General features: G+C 46.0%; 1 protein-coding gene across 1 annotated transcript in view; it reads left to right on the top strand.

Moving 5' to 3' along the window:
• CPLANE1 (ciliogenesis and planar polarity effector complex subunit 1) overlaps nucleotides 1-6374 on the top strand; it is a 183830-nt gene extending 177456 nt beyond the window's left edge. Inside the window, exons 53-54 of the mRNA XM_074952488.1 lie at nucleotides 4017-4195; nucleotides 4749-6374. Coding sequence (XP_074808589.1) covers nucleotides 4017-4195; nucleotides 4749-4883 — 314 coding nt within the window. The 3' untranslated portion in view covers nucleotides 4884-6374. The remainder of the gene's footprint in view (nucleotides 1-4016; nucleotides 4196-4748) is intronic.
• Nucleotides 6375-23286: the final 16912 nt, after the last annotated feature.

Here is a 23286-nt window from a genome sequence, read left to right as displayed (position 1 = left end):
AATGGAGTAGAGACCCTACTCGAACTAGCCTCATGTGGTGTGACTCTGTTTGATTGTCCTGTCTATTTGCTATTTCTGTATGAAGTTAGTATTTTTCTAAAATGGTTGTTTATGGACTTTTGGGTTATGTGACCTCCAGCTGGAGTCTCCTTTTGTGTAATTAGGTCTACTTATCATATCTTAGTTAAGGCTTAGTTAAGTAGTAGTTAAGGCTTTTACTAAGGGTTCTAAGAACATTTGGAAAGTGTCCTCATAATCTCACAGCCTGCCCACAAGCTAGGCAGGTGAATGGGCAGGAAACCAAGTAGATTTCCCTCTGAGTTTCATCAGAATCAACACATTCCCATGAAACATTTCAGTTTTGATAGGAAAATATTACATTGAGAAATTTCAGACCAGTTGTCATAGCAAGATCCAATTCCAATTGTCAGTTCCTCAGGAGAATATAAGAAGCTTGCTGATTACTGCCTAAAAAGTTTAAGTGCCACTCATTGTATTGGAGTCCAGTGGCACCTTAAAGACTAACGGATTTATTTGGGCATAAGCTTTCGTGGGTAAAAAACCACTTCAGTTGCATCTGTGAAGTGGTTTTTTACCCACAAAAGCTTATGCCCAAATAAATCCATTCGTCTTTAAGGTGCCACCGGACTTCTTGTTGTTTTTGTGGAAACAGACTAACACGGCTACCCCCCTGATACTTGACTCGTTGTATTGCATATATTGTATTATCTGTAGCTTTTTATACTGTGTCACCATAATGTGTGAGTGCCTTCCAGTCATGCATTAAGCAATGTTACTGTGCATGTCACATATTGTCCAATCACTCATCCTCAAAGGACAAGCATAAGCAGTGGAGTGTCTTATTTTGGTAGGTTTTTTAAATATACATGATGATAGGCATTTATAAGGAGGCACGTTAAAGAAATTTCCCTTGTACTTGTGAGGGAAGGTGGCGAGGTTTGTGATGGCCCTTAGTTCTCGGGGGAGCTCATTCCACAGTCTTGGACCAGCCTCTGATAAAGTTCTGTCTCCCACACATTCAAGTTTTTCCTTATTATAGAGTTCCATTGTGCCAGAGGAGTGAAGTTGTTGACCATGGTGTTAATCCTGGAGCTTTAGTGGTCTTTAAGATATATCCTGGACCCAGACCATGGAGTTCCTTTAAGATAAGGACTTAGAAGTAACAGAGGAGGAAAAGGACCTTGGAGTATTGGTTGATCATAGGATGACTATGAGCTGCCAATGTGATATGGCTGTGAAAAAAGCTAATGTGGTCTTGGGATGCATCAGGAGAGGTATTTCCAGTAGGGATAAGGAGGTTTTAGTACCGTTATACAAGGCACTGGTGAGACCTCACCTGGAATACTGTGTGCAGTTCTGGTCTCCCATGTTTAAGAAGGAATGAATTCAAACTGGAACAGGTACAGAGAAGGGCTACTAGGATGATCCGAGGAATGGAAAACTTGTCTTATGAAAGGAGACTCAGGGAGCTTGGCTTGTTTAGCCTAACTAAAAGAAGGTTGAGGGGAGATATGATTGCTCTCTATAAATATATCAGAGGGATAAATACCAGAGAGGGAGAGGAATTATTTAAACTCAGTACCAATGTGGACACAAGAACAAATGGATATAAACTGGCCACTAGGAAATTTAGATTAGAAATTAGACGAAGGTTTCTAACCATCAGAGGAGTGAAGTTTTGGAATAGCCTTCCGAGGGAAGTAGTGGGGGCAAAAGATCTATCTGGCTTTAAGATTAAACTCGATAAGTTTATGGAGGAGATGGTATGATGGGATAACATGGTTTTGGTAATTAAATATTCATAGTAAATAGGCCCAATGGCCTGTGATGGGTTATTAGATGGGGTAAGATCCAAGTTACCTGGGAAAGAATTTTCGTAGTATCTGGCTGATGAATCTTGCCCATATGCTCAGGGTTTAGCTGATCGCCATATTTGGGGTTGGGAAGGAATTTTCCTCCAGGGCAGATTGGAAGGCCCTGGAGGTTTTTCGCCTTCCTCTGTAGCATGGGGCACGGATCACTTGCTGGAGGATTCTCTGCTCCTTGAAGTCTTTAAACTACGATTTGAGGACTTCAATAGCACAGATATAGGTGTGAGGTTTTTTTGTAGGAGTGGTGGGTGAAATTCTGTGGCCTGCGTTGTGCAGGAGGTCAGACTAGATGATCATAATGGTCCCTTCTGACCTAAATATCTATGAATCTATGAGACCTTGAACTTGATTCAGAGTTCTGTTAGGAGCCAGTTTAGAGAGCGGAGAACAAGTTTGATGTGCTCACAGTAGCCTGTGTTGCTGAGGAAATGTGCTGCAGCATTGTGTACTAGTTGGAGTTTCCCAAGTGCTGAAGACTTCATGCTCAGGTATATCATGTTTCTGTAGTCCAGCCAAGAAATGACAAAGGCATGAATTACTGAGGCCAGGGCATCTTCAAAAAATCACTTCATGTTGGGAGTCTAGACTGTCCTCCAATGTCCTTGATTCCAAGGTCGAGGAAAGTATGACATCTGCTTCAAGAAACTGAACTGCAGCAACATCACCTATGCATGAGTCCAGAGAGAATGTCAGAGAATCTAGGGGACTATAAGGCACCATATGCTACTGAGCTTGTGTAACTAGAAGAATCAAAGGCGGCATTTTTTATTAATGTATTACTGTATACCTCCAAAATCCAGGGTCTTGGGCTTATTTTCATAGAAGTTAAATTCAAAGGAGAGTCTCTAGTGGGACTGTATATTTTTTTTAAATGGGGGATTTAATGAGTTTTGGAATATATTCTATAAAACAAACTTCTAGCCTTGTCTCTGACTGACGTAATTTCCATCTTTTTGTTTAACAAAAATCTTAAAATTGTGCATTGTTAGTCATTGTAGGCTGCTGAATACAAGAGGAGAAAACAAATTTAGCATTTGACCTTTTGATCAGTATTGCTAAAAGTTGTTGATATAGTTTAAACATTAAAGTGCCCTTCTGAGCTACATGATAAGAAATTTGATTCTTGTTCTTTTTGGCCTACTGGTTACACAAAACAACCTACATTTGAAACTCGACATTTTAATTTACAAAACCGTATTCATTTCTTCCATGAAGTGGTTCTGTTGGGTTATGAGGCCTCCAGTTTGTGGGGGGAATGGTCATTGGAGTTCACCAGATCTATTTATCAGTCTTGAGCCAAAAAAATTACCTAAGCAAGTGCACTGCAGTGGTAGGCTACTGTCGTCTTTCACCACAGTATTCTCTCTTAGGCACATTCCACCCAGTTTAACAGCTGTGTCCTAATCATTAATATAGTAATGAATTTGGTCCCATAACAGTTGTTTCTATGATCTTGAGAAATCTGTGGGGCTTAAATCTTAAAATTAAGAACATTTACAAAAAAGGCTTTTCACAAAAAGCTATTTATCCTTTTGTGGAGATCCAAGCTCTAGAACCATGGAATATCCCTGGTCTCCACTCCCAGTCAAGGACATATGCTGGAGTTGCTCTCATTTTGAAATAGGTTCTGAAGAGATTAGGCCATTCTAAATTTATTTAGCCATGACTTTCACCCACTCTTTGTTCAAACATCCCCTTTTTAATAGTATTTGTAATATTCAGCTGAGGATTTGGAGATTTGTCATGTTGTGGCCAGTTAGTAGCAGGGTAAGCAGCTCATTTTCCCTAGCTTAGGCTTTGATTTTTTGAATAGGATTATGTTACAGCATCCATTCCCTGATCCTGAATTTTGTTTCTGCATGCTAGTTTTCTGGAAGACAAACACTCCGTGCTCTGACTACATAAAGATAGCAAGAAATATCTGCTGATCTATGATTGGACAGATGAGTCATGAAGTTTCTGATATACTCTGAGTAGGGGAGTGCTGCTAATATTTTAGGGACAGCGAGGGTACTGGGTATTTAGCTAGAAGTATTTCAACAAAACAGCTATAAAGGATACTGATTTTTATTTTATCACAAATTCATAAACCATGGCATGATTTCTTTGTGTTCCCCTATTCAGCCTCTGATTATCAAACACTCAGCACAAGGAATCTGAGAAGACCTACACCCTGTGCAGCTGCAATTCAGAGAGAAGAGACAGGTCTTGATTATGAGTCTGAGCGAGATTCAATAAGTCCCTGGAGTGTCCCTGATGATATCCAAAGACTCCTTCATGACGATTATGATTCCCTACTTGAGGTAAGGAGTCAGTGCCTATCTTGTGTCCAAAGGACAGGTATTTCATATGCCCTTAATTACCTCTTTTGCATTTGAAATAGGTTTCACATCCAAAGTGTGAGAGTGCAGGAGGTGGAGGTAGTAGCTGAGGATTCTTGTTATAAATATTACAGCAGCAGTTTAGCAGAGCCTCATGTTCTCATTATAAAGCTGTTGCTACTGCCATGTCTTTACTGGTGTAGCATGGACTGGGAAAACAAACTACCTTATAACCTTGCAAGTGCATACTGATTTCTTGTATGCTGGGGGCTCACTTCAGTTGCTACCAAGTAGCCAACTGGGACACAATTGTGTAATAGCCTTGTTGCTTAGGCAAAAGAGAAATTAGCTTCCCTTCAGCACAAGCATGTCTTGTTCTCAAGATATTTTATAGAAAAGTCTAAGTAGATGATTGTTTAAATCAGGACAAAAGTTTACGACACCAACACGATGAGCACTTTAGCTATCTGTATAGGGATTTCTAGAGGCCTTATATGTACCTTGGCTCACTGTTCACCCTCTTTTTCCCTCATAGGTCTCTGTGCCTCATGAAGAGGATTGTTCTCCTCTTAGCATTAATGACAGTGTATCTGAAAGCACAGGAAGTATCCTGAGCAAACTGGACTGGAACGCTGTTGAGGCTATGGTAGCGAATGTGGAAGAAAAGTGAAGAGAAGATGTCTCGACCTCTGTACGGCCCTACCATTCCATTGTATTTTAAACAGAACCCTTCACTGAAATCAATTTGCAGTTATGCTTAAAACTCAATAGTGGACTATGGCTCTTGTACCATGGAAAGTGTTTGAATCTCTTTGAAATAGGTTCCTCAGTTTCCTGGTTAAAGACCATATACTTTGGTGTTAATGTGCATTGTCTCTTCAGCTTCTCTTGTGCTCAGGACAGACTCTTGTAATCTCATAAGAAAAATATCAGTTAGTTTAATGTAATTCCAAGTTAGGTTGATAGATGCTTTACAGAATTTGTTATAGAAATACTATTGACTTGTAATTGTAAACAGGGAATCAAGATGTCATGCAGTACCATGTTGAGACCCACCAGTTTTTAATCCTCCATTGAGCAATGCTGTAACTGAGTGGGTAAGGGAACTTGTGTGCCAATATTGACTTTATTTCTCAAAATAAGTGTACAGACAATTTAAAGAGTTTTAATGATCAGGTTTTCTCCTTCAACTACTTTAATATCAACTCAGTAAAAAGTTTCATTTTATACTTTTAGAGCAATGCAGTTAGTGTTAACTATTAAGTATATTAACAAGTGTGATATTTTGATTTGGTTTTAATAAAATCTTGGTTTTGTCTGTTTACAGTGATATTCCTCCCAATACATCAAAAAACAGTAGAGGGTTTGCTTTTGCATTTTTATATTAGTGCCTTCTATTCTAAGTCATAGGTGGTGACCCTAAGCTAAAGTTCTTCCAATTCCTTTCTTCTTCAGAGATTTTAAGGACCAGTCTGACTTCTGTTTCTTACTTAGCAGCAAGAACTACAGCATAGCTTTGAGAAAGATATCTAGAAAAGTTACGATTTAAGGACTCAGGTAAGTGTTTAGCATGCAGAGACCATGAGTATTTATTCGTTAGATTTGGTGAAAAGATGGCAGCGGGAAAGACCAGCAAATGTGGATAGTTTTCACTTTTAGCATCAGCTGCCTTTAGTAAAATATTAATTCAGGCATTTTATACAGCTACTTTTTTACATCCATCTGTAGTTTTCCAGAGCACAACTATTTCCTAGAACTGATCAATTTTAAGCAGTGAAACTGGTTGACAGTACCTTCCTAATGAAACATTTTAGTTTTCAAGCTCTCTTTGTCCTCTAGCACACACACCTTTATTGCTGTGCAGGTCAAAACCTATTCCTGTCATTTTCATACTGCTAACAAACAAGTGAGTAGCCTAGGAACATCAGTTGATCACCTCTTGATTTTAATCTGACACAAAAGTGTCAGCGAATGCCCTCAATAAAATAATAATGGCAACTCATGTAGCAAGTCTTAACTTTATTTGGTATATGCATAGGCCAACAGCAGTAGGGTAATTACAGATAGACTTTTTTAGGGTCAGCAATGTGGGAGGTAAGTGATGTATTTGATGAGCCAGAAATTAAGAGCAAGCATTCACCAGCTTATTGAGATGAAAAATTGTTGTTCATTACCACCTACATTATGAAGCCCATTTGGTCTATTACTAGGGTAGAATTGTAAATAATGCAGAAGTGTTCAATAAATGTTTGGGTTTTTTCCCCCCATATGATAACTGAAAATAAAAAGGGACAGAGCTCATGTCATTCTGATTGCTCCTACTTGGCCAGTACAGACCTAACACCCTTACCTGTCACAGCTCGCAATGTGTCCACCACTCCTTCTCTGGCCATTCTGCACCGCTTCTCACAGAACAGAGGATGTATACTACATCCCACCTTGGGGATTCTCTGCCTCAGGGCATGGCTCCTGCTTGGTTCGAACACTTAGAAAGCCCCTGTTCAAGAAAGGTACAAGAGGTTCTGTTATATAGAAGAAAGTCCTTGACATGACATACTTACTGCAGAAATGGTCCAGGTTTCAGATTTGGTGCACATCCCAACAAATCTCCCCCAACATTTGCGAGTCTGCCACATATCATAGACTATGCATTGACCCTGAAAAGGTCGTGTTTATCTCTAATCTCTCTTAGGGTCCATGTAGCAGCTGTAACAGCTTTCCATCAACCTGTAGAGGGATACTCAGTGCTGTCACACCCAACCACTAAGAGGTTCCCCAAGGGTATAGTAAACCTCTTGCCTCCCTAAATCTGGTACTGAAAGGATGACTAGGCCTGCCTTCTAACCCATGGCCACCTGTTTGCTGCTGTACCTATCAATGAAAACCGGCTTCCTGATAACAATTATCTTCACCAGAAGAATAGGAGAGATAGTGGCTCTGATGGCACATCCTGCGGTGATGGGGGTGCCACCTGGAACTGGGGTACCACTGAGCCCCCTGACTCACCAGTCTGGGCTCTTGCTCACGCTATATTCCTGTAACAAGCTGCAAAGCCCTGCAGCCTGCACTTTCACCAGCATTCACACAGGTAGGGACACACCCAACTGCAGGCTCTCTAACCACCAGCTTCCCAGCCTAGGATTCCAGAGCAGTATTGTCCCGCCCTGGTCAAATGGGGCCAGTATATGCGTTTAATACCCGCTCCACTTCTCCCTCAATGTGAAGAGAGCAATGCACACTTTTGTTGACCCAGCAGACATTTTCCCCAAGCACACCAGTCAAAGGTTACTGATTTAGATTAAAACAAGTTTGCTATCACTTCAAATCTATCTTTTGTAGTTAATAAACAGATCAAAGCAGATTACCTAAACAAAAAAATGCAAACTCAGCAGAATATACTAAATAGATTGGATATGAATAGCAGACTTGTAGATTTTTAAGGCACAAGCTACAGTTGCTTTGCATCTTGGAATTCCCAGATGTTTCATGCACAGGCCAGAAATCCCTTTAGCCTGGGTCTAGCACTTCTCCCAGTTCAGTCTTAGTTCCTCAGGTGTTTCCAGGAGTGAAGAACCACAGATGATGTCACTCCCTACCTTGCTTTTGCAGATGGCAGAAACCCTTTGTTCCAAAGTTTGGTTCCCAGACCAGTCTGTGGAAAAATACTGACATCCCAAGATGGAGTCCAGCATCATGTGGCCTGGTCACATGTCCTTGTAGAGTCATAGTAGCCATCACTCACAGGCTGGCTGTAGCCTTCGCAGGAAGACTCACCAGGTAGGAGATAATCTTCTCCTAAGGCCTGTTGTTTTCCCTAATGATTCATTGTCCTGAATAGGCCCTTCCCAACCAGCTATCTAGACTGAAAGCATCTTGTCTAGTGGGTGTTACCCAGGTGTAACTACATGTGAAATACAGATACATTGTCTATATTCATAACTTCAGATACAAAAATGATACATGCATACAAATAGGATAATCCTATTCAGCAAATCATAACTTTTCCAATGACACCACACATTGAATATTAGGGATGGAAGAGACCTTAGGAGGTCATCTAGTCCAATCCCCTGCTCAAAGCAGGACCAATCCCCAACTAAATCATCCCAGACAGGGCTTTGTCAAGCCAAACCTTAATACATGATTTATCTTGTACAAAATGCATTATAATTATTCTATAAACCTAACATCATAATATCCCTGTGAAGAATATGGGGTGCAGTGTCACACCCCCCCCCCCACATGATATTTTTTCCAGACAAGGTTACACTCAGCCCCCATCCAAAATTCATCCCTAAGGTAACCTCCCCCTTTCAAATGAATCAGTTGATTCACCTTCCAATCTTCTACCCCAAGCGTCACCAGGGGAGGCTATATTACATATCCTAAATGTCAGGCGAATCCTGGCCTTCTACCTGGACAGGATAAAGGCCTTCAGGAAGTCCCCTAGGCTTTTCCTTTCCATTGCAGAAAGATCCAAGGGCTTAGCAATAGCCGCCCAAAGGCTCTCCAAGTGGGTCTTGAATTGCATCAGACAGTGTTATTAATTTAGTCGCATGCATGACCCCTCCAGACTCTATTCATACACGCTTCACAAAGTCGATCTCCTCATCTGTTGCCTTCTTCAAGCATGTCCCTATTTCAGAGATCTGTAGAGTGGCGACATGGGCATCAGTTGACACCTTCGTGGAACACTATGTGATCACTGCAGACTCCGCTCTGATGTCATCTTCAGCTCCAGAGTGCTGTCATCTGTAACAGACCAGACTCCAAAGTCCCAGCCATCCAGAAGGGGTACTGCTTGGGAGTCATCTACAAATTGTAGAGTTGTGGAGCACCCACAGAGACACTACTTGAAGAAGAATTTACTCTTCTTGTGCTGTAATGATGGTTCTTTAAGATGCATGTCCATATGGGTGCGCCACAACTCACCCTCCTCGCCTTTATTTCGGAGTTCTTATCTATGACTCTGCGGTAGAGAAAGAACTGAAGGGGGTTAACCCAAATGTGCAGGCTAGCCTCATGATGCAGCACGAGGAGAAACCTTGGATATGTGGGCCTAATGGACACTGCTACCGAAGTTCTCCCATCAGCAGCACAGGGACGCAAGCACACTTACGGCGGAGCATCCATAGGGGGACACATCTCAAAGAACCACCATTACTGTACAAGGTAAACTTCTTTTTGGCCCAGCACTATTTAAAATTTTTATCAGTGACATAGAAGAAAACAAAATTAACACTGATAAAATTTGCAGATGACAAAAAATTGGGGGGAGTACTAAATAACGAAGAGTACAGGCCATTACTAGAGAGCTATGTGGAGTGCTTGGCAAACAAGATGTATTTTACTACAGCTAAATGTAAAAGTACACATCTAGGAACAAAGATGTAGATCAGGATGGGGGACCTTATCCTGGGTAGCAGTGACACTGAAAAGAATTTGGGTGTCATGCTGGATAATCAGTTGCACATGAGCCCCCAGTGTGATGCTGTGATCAGCTGGGCTAATGCCATCCTTGGATGAATAAATGGGAATCTTGAGTAAAGAGATTATATTACCTCTATATTTGGCACTGGTGTGACTGCTAATGGATTATTGTGTCCAGTTCTCTTCTTGACAATTCAAGAATGATGTTGATAAATTGGAGAGGGTTCAGAGAAGAGCCACAAGAATGATTAAAGGATTAGAAAATATGCCTTATAGTGATAGACTCAAAGTGAATCTAGTTAGCTTTAAGAGAATATTAAGGGATGACTTGACTACAGTCCATAAGTACATACATGGGGAACAAATATTTAAAAATAGGTTCTTTAGTGTAGCAGACAAAGATAAGGTCCAAGGACTGCAAGTTGAAGCTAGTAAAAAGCAGTAAAATACAGACTGGAAATGAAATAAGGTGTACATTTTTAATAGTGAAGGTAAGTGACCATTGGAACAGTTTACCAAGCATCATTGTGCATTATACATCACAGGCTATTTTTAAATCGAGATTAGAAAAACATCTTTTTTTATGCACCTACCTAAGGGGGAAAAAAATCTAAAGTTCTGAAGACACAGCAGCTCCCATCAGACCACTTACTTTGGTGCCTACATATGGACTTGGGAGCCTAGCTTTAGGCACCAGTTTTGAAAATCATGGCTTAAATATATATAACTCAAGTGGAAGTATCATCATTATAGGATTTACATATAATGCAACAGGTGTGTGTGATACAAAACAGAGAGGAAAAAGGGTCCCAGCCATTGGAAGGCTTTGTGTGCATTCTATGAGTTTTAGGAATTGGACAGCACATGCAAACATTAACTACTTAATAGTCACAATGGCCAATGGTGCAGCTAAGATTATCATTTCAGGGATGTGGGCACTAAGGCCAACATTTTCAAACTCTAGTATGTTAAATTAGTCACCTAAATCCATAATTAAGCCCCTAAATAAATGCCATGATTTCAGAGGTACCACTGAATTCAATGGCATGCAGGTTTGAAAATGTTGGTCTGTGTGACTTGACAAAGGCCCCAGAGAGAAATGGGATCAGAGTAGGGATTACTCCCTTGATCTCACCTACAGCATACTGAAAAGGAAATGGCTTCACCTGAGACAGCAGCTGGTAGGAAACTTGTGGCTTAGCATCATTAATGATAGTTTGGTCAAAACTGCACCCTACTGATCTAATCTTGGATCTTGCAAAAACTCAGACGACCTCTATCCAACAGAATAGCAGTCCATGTGGAGTCTCTATCACCAAGGAAAGGGTCAAGTGGCAGGAACTCCCAACCATGGAACTCAATCTGCTATTCAGCATGTGAGAACAGAAGCAAATGCCTGAACCAAGCTCCATCCACATTGCTAGGACAGCACAGAGCAAGATTACTGTAATTACTATAACCAGGCTAAATGGTCCCGTGGCCTCAAGAAAGGAAGTTCTCTAGTGCTTCCCCTAATCCCAGGGAGAGCAGATGGGGCAGAGGAAAGGCAATCTTAACCTTTAATGGGCAGGGGAAAAAAAGGGCCCTAAGGAGTGTGCACGCTCAGGAGAAGGAATGCAACTACCAAACCTAAGCAATTAAAATATCATAAATCAGATCCAAGAAATCATGATTAGTTTAAAACAGGGGTCTCAAACAACGTGACCCACAGAGTTATTTCCTGAGGCCCGCCAACCTCCCCTCACCCCCCTGAGCATGCCATGTCCCTGCTCCTCTGCCTACCTCCCAGCACTTTGTTTGGTAGAAACTTAGGACTTTCCAGGAGGGAGGAGAAGGGATGTGGCACTCTCAGGGGAGGAGGTGGAGAAGAGGCGGGGCTGGGGTGGGGATTTGGGGAAGGGGTTGGAATAGGGGCAGGAAGGGGGTGGAGTTGGGGGCGGGGCCTTGTGGACTGAGGTATGAAGTTCAGCCTGTAAGATTCTTTCCTGTTAGTAGTTGGTAAGAATGTTTGTTAAAAGTGGCAACGTATTTTGTATGAATAGTTACTTTAAAAAGTTTCTTCCATTATAGCTATGTTGATAGACTGTTAGTGTAGATCATCATCAGTGTTACTGACCACATAAGGAACAGTTACTGGTGTTTATATTTTATTAAAACTCTTCTTCGCATTACAGTGTTAAAAAAGTTAATACATTGACTTTTTAATACCATACTCTATTACACTTCATTTTTTTCATTTTTGACTATACTTTTGTATTGTTGTATGAAAAGGTTTCAGTGATGCAGCCCTCGGGCCAATGTACTAGTCCTCATGGGCCCTCGTGGTGATTTGAGTTTGAGATCCCTGGTTTAATACCATATTGAACTCCATCCCTCCCCCCAGAAAAACAACTTCTTATCTTGCTATGTGATTTTTCAGCATTTAATGGAAGCTGCCCACCCGTGTGCTTGTGGTTTTCAATTTGAAATGCCCCTGTAAATGCACACACAAACACAGGCCTCCTCTGTGGGGCCTTCACTTACCATCTGTTAGCCCCTGAGACAGGAGAGCTGCTATTCTATTATTGATATCCTTAACTCCAAGTGGTCACAAATCATGAAACTTTTTTTAAAAACTGATACATTTTGTTACTCTGATTTGCATTCTTTTTTGAGCCTATAGGGTCACATTTTCAAACTTTTTTCCCACAATCACAAGGACTAGAAGCTTTATTTTAAAATTAAAGCTGAGATGCTCACATAATCACAGGGCTCCAAGAGCTGGAAATTTAAGAAAAGCACCAAATATTGCAAGTCTCACAATGAAAATCGCTTAAGTTAGCAATACTAATTCCTACCACTGCCCCTACTAATCCTCCCTGCTCCCTTCTCTCCCCCATTCACATTCTCCTGTTAGCTGATCTCCAACCTGCCCTCCATCTTTGGTTGTCCTTTCCCTTCAGTCTCTGAGCTGTCACACATTCTCCTTCTCTGTCCCCCAAATCCCCTGAACTCCACATTATTTTTTACCTTCCTCAGGCTCCCTCTGTATCCCTCACATGCTCCTATACCCCTATAGTCAGCTTCCTTCACTCAAGTCTCCTTTCTCCCACATATTCCCCTCCATCACCTGACAGCACAGGGGGACATCTTCACTGAGTCTAACTTAGCTTCAGTGCCTTGAATGCACTGTGAGGCCACAGAAATTTGTGCTAAGGGCAACCTCACTACAACCGTCTCTTCTTTAAGTTTGGAAATCATGGTGATGTTATCTACATAGGACCTGTGCCTACAATGCTATTAAAAGTAATGGGGGATGGCAAGTGTATTGAAAAAAGGCAGATTTAATGAGTTTTCTCCCAAAACAAAGAAAGGACAGAACAGGTCATGCTGGTGGGGGAGTGGCACTGTATGTGAAAGGAAGCGTAGAATCAAATGAAGTAAAAATCTTAAATGAACCAAACTGTACAATGGAATCTCTATGGATAGTAATTCCATGCTCTAATAATAAGAATATAGCAGTAGGGATATATTACTGACCACCTGACCAGGATGGTGATAGTGACTGAAATGCTCAGGGAGATTAGAGAGGCTATAAAAATAAAAACTCAGTAATAATGTGGGATTTCAACTATCCCCATATTGACTGGGTGCACGTCACCTCAGGACATGATGAAGAAATGAAGTTTCTTGACACCTTAAATGATTGCTTTTTGGAGCAGCTAGTCCTGAAACCCACGAGAGGCAATTTGGGATTAGTCCTAAGTGCAGCACAGGATCTGGTCCAAGAAGTGAACATAGCTGGACTGCTTGGTAATAGTGACCATAATAATGTACTCAAAGTCCCTCACCAAAGACTGTTAAGCAAAGTAAGCTGTCATGGAATAAGAGGGAAGGTCCTCTCATGGATTGGTAACTGGTTAAAAGATAGGAAACAAAGGGTAGGAATAAATCGTCAGTTTTCAGAATGGAGAGAGGTAAATAGTGGTGTCCCCCAGGGCTCTGTACTGGGACCAGTCCTATTCAACATATCCATAATTGATCTGGAAAAAGGGGTAAACAGTGAGGTGGCAAAATTTGCAGATGATACAAAACTACTCAAGATAGTTAAGTCCCAAGCAGACTGTGAAGAGCTACAAAAGGATTTCACAAAGCTGGGTGATTAGGCAACAAATGGCAGATGAAATTCAATTCTGATAAATGCAAATTAATGCACATTGGAAAACATAATCCCAACTATACATATAAAATGATGGGGGTCTAAATTAGCTGTGACCACTCAAGAAAGAAATCTTGGCATCACTGAGGATAAAAAGGTTCTCTGAAAACATCCACTCAATGTGCACCAGCAGTCAAAAAAGTGTACAGAAAAGACAGTTATCTTTTTCGTAACTGGTGTTCTTCGAAATGGGTTGCTCATGTCCAGTCCATTGTAGGTGTATGTGCTCGCCACATGCACCCATGCCGAAAGTTTTTCCCTCAGCAGTATCTATAGAGGACTGGCTCTGGTGCCTTCTGGAGTGGAGCATGTATGCCGTGTTATAATTGGCACCGCCCACACCCCCCACCCTCAGTTCCTTCTTGCTGGAAAATCCAACAGAGGGGAAGGACGACAGGTCATGGAATGGACATGAGCAACACATCTTGAAGAACACCTGTTATGAAAATGGTTATTATCTTTTCTTCTTTGAGTGCTTGCTCATGTCCATTCCATTGTAGGTGACTCCAAAGCAGTACCACTGGAGGTGGGTAGGAGTTCATGGACATGTTAATTGCAACACAGCTCTGCCAAATCCAGCATCATCTCTGGCTTTCTGGGTAATGGTATAATGCATCATGAATGTTTGCACTGAAGACTATGTGCCAGCCCTGCAGATGTCCTGGATGGGGAGTTGCACTAGGAAGGCCACCAAGGACGCTTGAGCTCTGGTTGAGTGGGCCTTCAATATAGGTGGCGGTTCGGCGCATGTTAACTCATAACAGAACCGGATACAGGAGGTGCTCCAGTTTGAGAACCTCTTTGAGGATACCGGGAGGCCTTTCATCCTTTCCATTCTCGTGATGAAGAATTGGGTTGACCTGCAGAAGGGCTTGGTGCGCTCCAAGTAGAACACTAGGGTTCCCTGGGCATTAAAGGTGTGCAGCTGCCTCTCCTCTGCGATGGAGTGCGGTTTTGGACAGAAAACTGGGAGAAAGATATCCTGGTTAACATAGAAGTGGGATATCACCATAGGCAGGAATGCGGGGTGTGGTCACAGCTGGACCTTGTCCTTGTAGAAAACCATGTAAGGGGGCTCCGAGTAAGGGCTTTAAGTTTGGATTCCAGCCTTACCAAGGTAATGGCTACAAGGAAAGCGACCTTCCATGACAAATGTGGAATGGAACAAGAGACCAAGGGTTCAAAGGGAGCCCCGTGAGCCTCGAGAAGACAAAGTTGAGGTCCCACTGTGGAACCGGGTCCCGGACGGGTGGGAAGAGTCGCTCTAAGGCCTTTTAGGAACCAGATGGACATGTTGTGTGAGAAAAACTATTTGTCCTGAACATGCTGGCGTGGAAAGCTGATATGGCTGCCAAGTGCACCTTGATGGAGGAAAGCGCGAGGTCTTGATGCTTAACGTGCAACAGATAATCTAGGATAAACTGCAAAAATGACCTTGTTGGGGAGATGCCATGCTCCTCCGCCCAGCAGGAGAATCACTTCCACTTCACCAGGTAAGTGGCTCTGGTGGAGGGCTTTCTGCTTTCCAAGAGGACTTGCTGTACCTGACTGGAACAGGCCCTCCACTCCAGGTTGAGCCACGTAGCAACCAAGCTATTAGGTGAAGGATGGAAGGTTCAGGTGCAGGAGCCGCCTGTGGTCTTGCGAGAGGAGATCTGGACGGTTGGGCAGTGGCCATGGGGGAGCTACGGCGAGATCCATAAGCATGCCGAACCAATGCTGGTGAAGCCACGCCAGAGCGATCATGATGACCCGTGCTTTGTCTGTTTTGACTTTTGGCAGGACCCTGCTGACCAGTGGAATCGGCGGGAATGTGTACGTCACATCCCCTTCCCACGATACGAGGAAGGCTTCAGAGAGGGAGTCCCTACCTAAGCCATGGAGAAAGCAGAATTGCTGGCACTTCCTGTTCTATCTGGTGGCAAACAGGTCCACTTGTGGAGTTCTCCACCTTTAGAAGAGCTCCTGATAAAGGGACCACTTGTGAGGAAAGAAGAAGGACCTGCTGAGGTGATCCACCAGTGCATTCCAGATGCCGGAAAGGTGAGACGCCTTGAGGTGGATGTCATGCTATGCGCAAAAGTCCCACAAATGGAATGCTTCCTGACAGAGAGCCGATGATCGGGCTCCTCCTTGCCTATTGATGTAGATCATAGAGGCCGTATTGTCCGTCAGTACCTGTACCACTCAATCTGAAAGATGTGGCAGGAAGACCCTGCATGCTAGGTAGACTCTCCTGAGTTCCCTGATGTTTATGTACAACGTCAGTTCCTCTGGGAACCATGTTCCCTGAGTCCGCAGCATGCTGAGGTACCCGATATCAGAGATACTGAGGGTCAAGGGCCCTGGAACAGAACTCCTTCCACAACCAAACTTGAGTTGGTCCACCACTGCAGAGACGCCAGTACATTCGGTGGGATCGTGATGACCTTGTCCAGATGATCTCTGGACGGGGCGTAGACTGTTGACAGCCTCCATTAGAGGGGTTGAAGCCTGAGCCTTGCATGGTGGATGACGTAAGTACACGCCACCATGTGGCCTAGCAGCCTGAGGCAGACCCGGGCTGTAGTGAGGGGATATGCGGAGACACTGGCAATCAGAGCTCGAACCTGTCCTGCGGCAGAAATGGTCTGGTGCAAGTAGAGTTGAGGACAGCCCCAGTAAACTGTTCTCTGAATGACTTTTCCTCATATATTAGCAGGCCCAGGGCATGACTTGCAGAACTGAGACGTTGCGCTGGACCTGAGACCTGGAGCAGCCCTTGATGAGTCAGTCATCAAGGTACGGCTAAATCTGGATACCCCGATGCCTGAGGTAAGCAGCCACCAACACCATGCATTTGATGAACACCATTGGGGTTGTGGCAAGGCTGAATGGGATCACCACAAACTGATAGTGAGCGTGACCCACCGTGAACCACAGGAACCATCAGTGCCTTTGGAATGATACGTGAAAGTAAGCGTGCTTCAGATTGAGGGCGACGTACCAGTCTCCCAGATCCAGGGAGGGAATGATGGAGACCAGGGAGCGAAACGTCAACTTCTTGAGGTATTTACTGAGGTGTCGCAGGTCCAGGATGGGTCTCAGACCCCCCTTTGGCTTTGGGGATTAGAAAGTACCTGGAGTAAAACCCCTTGCCCCTGTACTCTTCGGGGACTTCCTCCACAGCCCCCACTTGCAGAAGGCCCTTTACCTCCTGCATGAGCAGGTTCTCATGAGAAGGGTCCCTGAAGAGGGACAGGGAAGAGGTGTAGGAAGGGGGGACAGAAAGAAAAACTGGAGGGTATAACCCTGTGCCACGGTGTTGAGGACCCAATCATCCAAAGTTATGGAGGCCCATGCAGGGAGGAAAGGTGCTGGTTGGAAAAATGTGGGGAAGCAAGATCCGGGATACAGACTGGTAGGTCTCCCTTGGATGCACGCTCAAAATGCCCGCTTGCCACCCTGCTGGTTGTGGGTGGAGCTCAACTGAGCAGAGGATGCTAGCTGGTGATCTTGCCAGAGTCTATAGCCTTTGCCCTTCTTACAGGCAGGCTCTGATCTGGGCTGGATCCCAGATCCCTGGGGCTGTTGTGGCTTAAACTGCTTTCTAGATGGGCCCAGGGTATAGAGGCCCAGGGACCTCAGTGTCACCCAGGAGTCCCTTAGCCCATGTAACTTCATGTCTGTTTGTTCAGCAAACAGAGATTGGCCATCGAAAGGGAGATCCTGTATTGTTGGACCTCTGTCGACAGACCTGACGAATGCAGCCAGGACACCCTCCTCACTGAGATGGCCGAGGCCATGGTTCTGGCTATGCACACGCTAAATAAACAAATGGTTCTGGCTGCAGAGTCCGCCACGTCCAAGGCTGCCTGGAGGGCTGCTCTGGCTACCGCTTTGCTCTCTTTGAGGATCGCACAGAACTCTTTCTTGGGATCCTCGAGCAGCGAATCCTCGAACTTGGCCATGGACTGCCACATGTTGAAATCGTAGCGGCCAAGCATGGGCTTGTGGTTGGCCTCTCGCAACTGGAGGCTCAATGATGAATACGTTTTCCTTCCAAATAAATCAAGCCTCTTTGAGTATTTGTTTTTGGGGGTCGCTCCTTGTTGGCCCTGTCTCTCCCATTCATTAATGGCCGCAACCACCAGGGAACTTGGGGAGGGTGTGTGTAAAGGTATTCATTACCTTTAGTGGGCACATAGTACTTCCGTTCCACCCTTTTGGAGATAGGGGCCATGACGAAGGTGTCTGCCACAAGGATTTTGTGATCTTTGCCAGCCCCTTGTGCAAGGACAACGCAACCCTGGCTGGGGCCGCCAAGCTGAGGACATCAAATAGGGAGTCCGAGGGTTCCTTTAGCTCCTCGGCATGAAGCCCCAAGTTTGAGGCAACCCTTCTTAGCAGCTCCTGATGGGCCTTAGTATCATCCTGAGGGACTGGATGAGGGGGCCCTGTGATCACCTCGTTGGGTGAGGAAGAGGAGGAAGCAGGCACTGGAGGATCTGCCACCTCCGATGACTGCTCAACTGGTCCCTCGATGGGGCCCAGGTAAATATGAGGTCTTTTCCACAATCACCTCCGTGTTGGGAGGCAGGCAGGAGACCATGGTCGAAGATTTATCTGAAGCCCCTGTGGCCGACCTGAGCCCTTACGACGGTTGCAGAAACCCCCAGGGATTCCAAAGGTACCAGGGAGTAGGCCACTGGTCCTGGGGCCACAACGCAATGGGTGGTGCCATTGGTAGAGTGGGTATCCCTGACACGGGATCCTGGCCCGCTGGTAGGGATTCCTGTTTGGAACCCGAGTCCGAGGCGGAGGGATCACGACTGGGATTCCAGGATGGTGCCGACTGTCCATCCTGATCGCAATGGTGCTGATCCCAATGTTGCGACAGGGATCTGTCAGAGCATGACGACTCCCCACATCAAGATCCTGGAGACTGATGGCACTTCTTGAGCGGTGTCGGTCCGTCAAGCGAGAGCAGGAGTGGGTCAGCCTGCTGAGACGGGGAACGTCAGCCCAGCCATAGTGACCCATACCGGTGCTCCTGTAGTGAGGCTCTCGGGACCATTGGCTTGGGTCCCCGGAGTGGTGCTGAACACTGGGGAAGTGGCTAAGTCCCGGTATCGGGACTGCAGGGACAGGCGCACCTGCATGGGCCTGTGCCAAGTCACCGGTGATTGGCGTCTTGAGCCGGATGAGCGGTGCCCTGAATCCAGAGACCTATGGGGGCTCCCTTCGGCTGGCCTCTCTGTGTCTGAGGCCTGCTGGCTCCGTGCAAGCGAGCACTGGTGGGAGCGGTGCCGCACCGATGGGGACTGCTGAAAGGATCCCAGGGCAGGTTTACCCTTGGAATGAGGCACCGCTGTGGGCGGCACCAGTAGCACTAGGATGTCCTGTGCTGTCTGCGGGGCCTTAGCTGTCGATGACAGGTCCAGGTGCCAGGGGCCAACATTGCTGTCCAGGGTGGCAGGCACGTCTCGGGATGGACTAACCCGCTCGACCTGAGCTGAGGCCTGACTCCCACTCAGAGGTAAGGAGCTGCCCTTCTCCGTCTTTGCTCCCCTCCAGTCCTCTCCTTTCCTTTACAGGATGTAGAAGATCGTCCCCTCTGGGCCTTTCTTTGCTTTCTGTCTGGTGCTGGGGAGGGGGATGCCACGGTGCTGGGAGCAGAGTCTGACCTGGATGGCTCCGGCGCCAGTACCAATTCCCTAAGGAGCGCCTGGAAACATATGTCCTGATCCTTTTTTTGTCCGAGGTTTGAAACCTTTACATATACGACACTTGTCGCTGATAAGGGTCTCGCCCAGGCACTTCTGACAGTGATAGGTATCTTTTTTTTTTTTTACACAGTGGTCACAGGGTTTGAAGCCTGAGGAATCAGGGCATGCCCCGTCCCCAGGCTGAGTCCCGTCTAGGGCTAACTAACTAACTACTACTAACTTTAAACTATTTACAGGGAAAAGTTCATAAGAACCATTGAGAAGGAATTGGCTTGCCAAAGCAAGATGACGTTCCAGCACTGTCACTGGCAGTAAGAAGGAACTGAGGGTGGGAAATCTGGCAGCGCCCATTATACCGCAGCATATGCGTGCCAGTCCAGAGGGTGCCAGAGCCAGTCCCCTATGGATACTGCTGGGGGAAAAACTTCCATCACTGGTGCATGTAGCGAGAACATACACCTACAATGGAGTGGACATGGGCAAGCACTCAAAGAAGTATGTTGGGAATCATTAAGAAAGGAATAGATAATAAGACAGAAAATATCATATTGCCTGTATATAAATCCATGGTACACCCACATTTTGAATACTGCATGCAGATGTGGTCGCCCCATCTAAAAAAACCCTCAAAAAACAGTTACCTACCTTTTTGTAACTGTTGTTCTTCGAGATGTGTTGTTCATGTCCATTCCATTCTAGGTGTGCACATGCCCACATGCGTTTTTTTGGAGATTTTTGCCTTAGGATTGGCTGTGGCATCCTCTGGAGTGCCGTGCTCAAGCGGCGGTATATCAGGTGCCACTGGCCCTACGCCCTCTCAGTTCCTTCTTGCTGACAACTCCGATAGAGGGGCAGGAGGGCGGATAGTGGAATGGACATGAGCAACACATCTTGAAGAACAACAGTTATGAAAAGGTAGGTAACCGTTTTTTCTTCAAGTGCTTGTTCATGTTGATTCCATTCTGGGTGACTCTCAATCAGTATCCTCAGAGGTGGACTAGGAGTTCACAGTCTTGCAGCTTGCAGTACAGCTCTGCCAAAGGCCACATCTTCTTGAGTTTGCTGGGTAAGTGCATAATGCAATGCGAATGTATGGACAGATGGTCTGGTAGTAGCTCCCAGATTTCTTGGATTGGCACCTGTGCTAGGAAGGCTGCTGATGACGCCAGCACTCTAGTCGAGTAAGCCGTCGCGATAGCCAGCGGAGGCGCCTTTACCAACTTGCAACAGTAGTGGATGCAGGCCGTGATCCAAGATGAGATTCTCTGGGAGGATATTGGGCAATCGTTCATCCTGTCTGCAACAGCAACGAACAACTGTGTCAACGTGCGGAATGGCTCTGTTCTATCAATGTAGAAGGCCAGCGCCCATCTGAAACCCAGGGTAAGTAGCCTGCATTCCTTGTCTGTGGTATCCGGCTTTGGACAGAAGACTGGTAAGTATATGTCTTGACTGGTATGAAACTGGGAGACAAAGTTGGGCAGAAAAGCCAGATACAGATGCAGCTGGACCTTGTGCTTATAGAAGATCGTATAAGGCGGCTCCAATGTGAGCGACCTGATCTCAGACACCCTGCGGGCCGAACTTATAGCTACCAAGAATGAAACCTTCCAGGAGAGAAGCAGGAGGGAGCAGGAAGCCAAGAGTTTGAAGGGGGAACCCATGAACCTTGACAGTACAAGATTCAGGTCCCAAGGGGGAACCAGGTCCCGGGCATGCGGGTAGAAGTGCTCCAGATCTTTCAGAACCATGCTATCATGGGATGGGCAAAAACTGTCCTGCCTTGAAACGGAGTGTGGAACACCAAAATGGCCACTATAAGTACCCTTACCAAAGAAAGCAACAGGCCATAGAAATTAAGGTGCAGCAAATAGTCCAGGATGACCTGCAGCAGGGCCTCCTCGGCACGAAGGTGCTGATCTGAGGCCCAGCACATGAACTGCTTCCACTTCGCCATATAGGTTGCCCTGGTGGAGGGTTTCCTGCTGCCCAGCAGCATTTGTTGGACAGCAGCAGAGCACGTCCACCCGTCCATACTAAGCCACGTAGTAGCCAAGCTGTCAGGTGCAAAGTCATCAGGTTTGGATGCAGTAGATTGCCAGGGTTCTGGGACAGCAGATCCGGCCGAAGAGGCAGCTGCAGCGGGGTGGCTGCCAAAACACTCAGCAGCATGTCGAACCAATGTTTATGAGGCCAGGCTGGGGCTATGAGAATAACAGTCGCTTTGTCTTGCTTCCCCTTTAGCAGGACCTTCTGGATCAACATCACTGGTGGGAAGGTGTACATCAGCATCCCCGACCACGGAGTCGGGCGTCTGACAGGGAGCCCTTGTCCCTGCCCTGCAGAGAACAGAATACGTGGCACTTCTTGTTCTGCCTGGACACAAACAGGGAAAAGTTCATAAGAACCATTGCAGAAGATTAGGCTGACCACCTTTGGATGGAGCAACCATTCTTGGTGAGGCAAGAAGGTCCTACTGAGGTGATCTGCCATGATGTTCTTGGTTCCAGGCAGGTGGGCGGCTACCAGATGAATGCATGCCGTGCACAAAAGTCCCAGAGGCTGAGTGCCTCCCGACAAAGGGCCGAAGACCTGGCGCCACTCTGCCTGTTGATGTAATACATCACAGCGGTATTGTCTGTCAGGACCTGCACCATCTTGCCTTTCAGGTGGGACAAGAAAGCCTGGCAGGCCAAGCGAACCGCTCTGAGCAACCTGACATTGATATGAAGGGCTAGATCATTTTGTAGCCAGTGGTCCTGGGTGTTGAGCTCACCCAGGTGGGCTCCCCAGCCCAGATCCAATGTGTCCGAGACCAGGGTGAGCAATGGAGATAGGGTCATGAAGGGAACTCCTTGCAGCACCAACTTGGGAGCTAGCCACCAGTCCAGGGACAAGAGGATGTGGCTCAGCACCATGACCACTCGGTCCAAGGCATACCTGCTGGGAATATAGACCGAGGCCAGCTACACTTGCGGAGAGGTGACTCGGGCCTGTCCCAGGATCCTTGACACAGCAGAGAAGATCATCGTATTCTATCGGGCGACCTGTGGTGTTTCCCTGCCCCGAGAGGTCTTAGCAGCTGGCTTGCCCTCTTGGGGAGCCTTAGCCGGGTCCTGCGGCACCGAAGTCATCATTGGAGCAGGTGGAAACTTGTGCTCTCGCTGCTCCTGGGGAGCCTGGGATGACGACAGTGCAGGAAGGAGTGTGGATTCCATACTGCTCCTGGGAGTTGGTTATGGACTTTTAAGGGGGCCGGGAGCCCCAACTGGGGAGGCATGATCGCGTGGCTCCAGGGTAGCCTAGCAGCCAGGTCCGGGTCCCTTAATAGATGATCCCTGGGCCTTCTTGCTCAGTGCCGGGGAGTGCTTCTTGACTTTTTTCTTTGGTACCAGTGAGGGCGAATTGTGCCGGGAGGAGCTGGGTGCCAGTCGTGCACTGCACACAGAGGTCAAGAAGCTTGGTGCAACCTGCCTGTGAAGCTCAGAAGCCGGGCGGAGGGTGAAGTCCATCAGGAGAGCTCTGCGGCGGATATCCTGCTCCTTTTGGGTGCGGGGCCAAAAGTTTTTGCAGATCCGGCACTGATCCTTTATGTGTGACTCTCCCAAGCACTTAAGGCAGCTGCTGGGGGGGATCACTTACAGGCATAGGCCTGTTGCAGTCGGAGCAGGATTTAAACCCGGGAGAACTTAAAGGTAGGGAGGACCTCTAATTAGTAGAGGACTTCTAGTTAGGGT

This window comes from Natator depressus, chromosome 5, assembly GCF_965152275.1.
Source record: "Natator depressus isolate rNatDep1 chromosome 5, rNatDep2.hap1, whole genome shotgun sequence".
NCBI classification, from domain to species: Eukaryota; Metazoa; Chordata; order Testudines; family Cheloniidae; genus Natator; species Natator depressus.
The sequence above is the reverse complement of the archived record's forward strand: the minus strand, read 5'-3'. Positions and strand labels throughout refer to the sequence as shown.